General features: G+C 30.7%; 1 protein-coding gene across 1 annotated transcript in view; it reads left to right on the top strand.

Moving 5' to 3' along the window:
* Positions 1–242: 242 nt before the first annotated feature.
* The window catches only part of LOC119676357 (NAD-dependent protein deacetylase Sirt2-like), a 1,948-nt gene continuing 1,263 nt past the window's right edge, over positions 243–927 (top strand). Inside the window, exons 1-3 of the mRNA XM_038087596.1 lie at positions 243–303; positions 372–595; positions 676–829. Of these exons, the coding sequence (XP_037943524.1) occupies positions 243–303; positions 372–595; positions 676–829 (439 nt within the window). The remainder of the gene's footprint in view (positions 304–371; positions 596–675; positions 830–927) is intronic.

Below are 927 nucleotides of genomic sequence, written 5' to 3'. Positions count from 1 at the left end.
TCCATAAGTCGAAACTTGTATATTCATATTTATGGAATTATAGGACTACTTACCAACCTATCGCACATAAAAATTTTAGTAGATTGTTTCCAGCATGTTTACTTTTAAAATTATTATCAATTATTTTTCAATTTGCAAAATAAATTTGTAAACTTTATTAAAAGTTAAACTTTGCATTGAAAATTATTTGTTTCTATATAAGTTATAAATTTCAGTATCGGCATTTAATTATTTTCGATAAAATGTTGGTGCACGGAGGAATTTTAGAGGAGACGCATGTCACCGCACTTTTGCAAATTTTGAGTAAGGAGTGCCTTTGGCCAAAATTTATATAAAATTTTAAAACATTTTTACGAGTTTCTTAACTGCAGTTGGCAATTACTTTGGGAACTTGTACTCGGTATTGATAGTACACAATGCCACGTCGAATGCAGCAAGCAATCTGCAGCTGGAGTACCTGAACGCTGTGCAGTTAGCATTTCGAAATCAATCTCAGCATGGAAAGATAATTGGTGTACAATGGATCGATGTTGCCAAATTGAATCACATGGAGTTAAATGCACTTACACTGCGTGCTGTTGACATTTCAACTGAGGTAGGACAAAACTGCAATTGTAAATAGTAAAAATTTAATTTTAAAAGAATTTATTCTTTTCACCTTATAAAAAACTGCAGGGATTTATAACGATTTTATCAAATACAACTTTTTTCTTGCATAGTCGTTATTATGCAACTCGTAATGCTGAACTTCGCCTTAAGGATAAATTTTATCTTTTTTTGTGCGAGAATGAAAGTCCTGAAAAAATGTTAACAGCTGAAATATTACAATGTAAGTGTACCTTGAAGCGGTATTGGAAGAAAACATTTTAACCAGATATCAAAAAATTATACTCATGTTTAAAGTTATATTCTTATTTTCAACTGAAC

The sequence above is a fragment of the Teleopsis dalmanni genome, chromosome 2 (genome assembly GCF_002237135.1).
Source record: "Teleopsis dalmanni isolate 2A chromosome 2, ASM223713v2, whole genome shotgun sequence".
Taxonomy (NCBI): Eukaryota; Metazoa; Arthropoda; class Insecta; order Diptera; family Diopsidae; genus Teleopsis; species Teleopsis dalmanni.
This window is presented reverse-complemented; position numbering and strand designations above follow the sequence as displayed.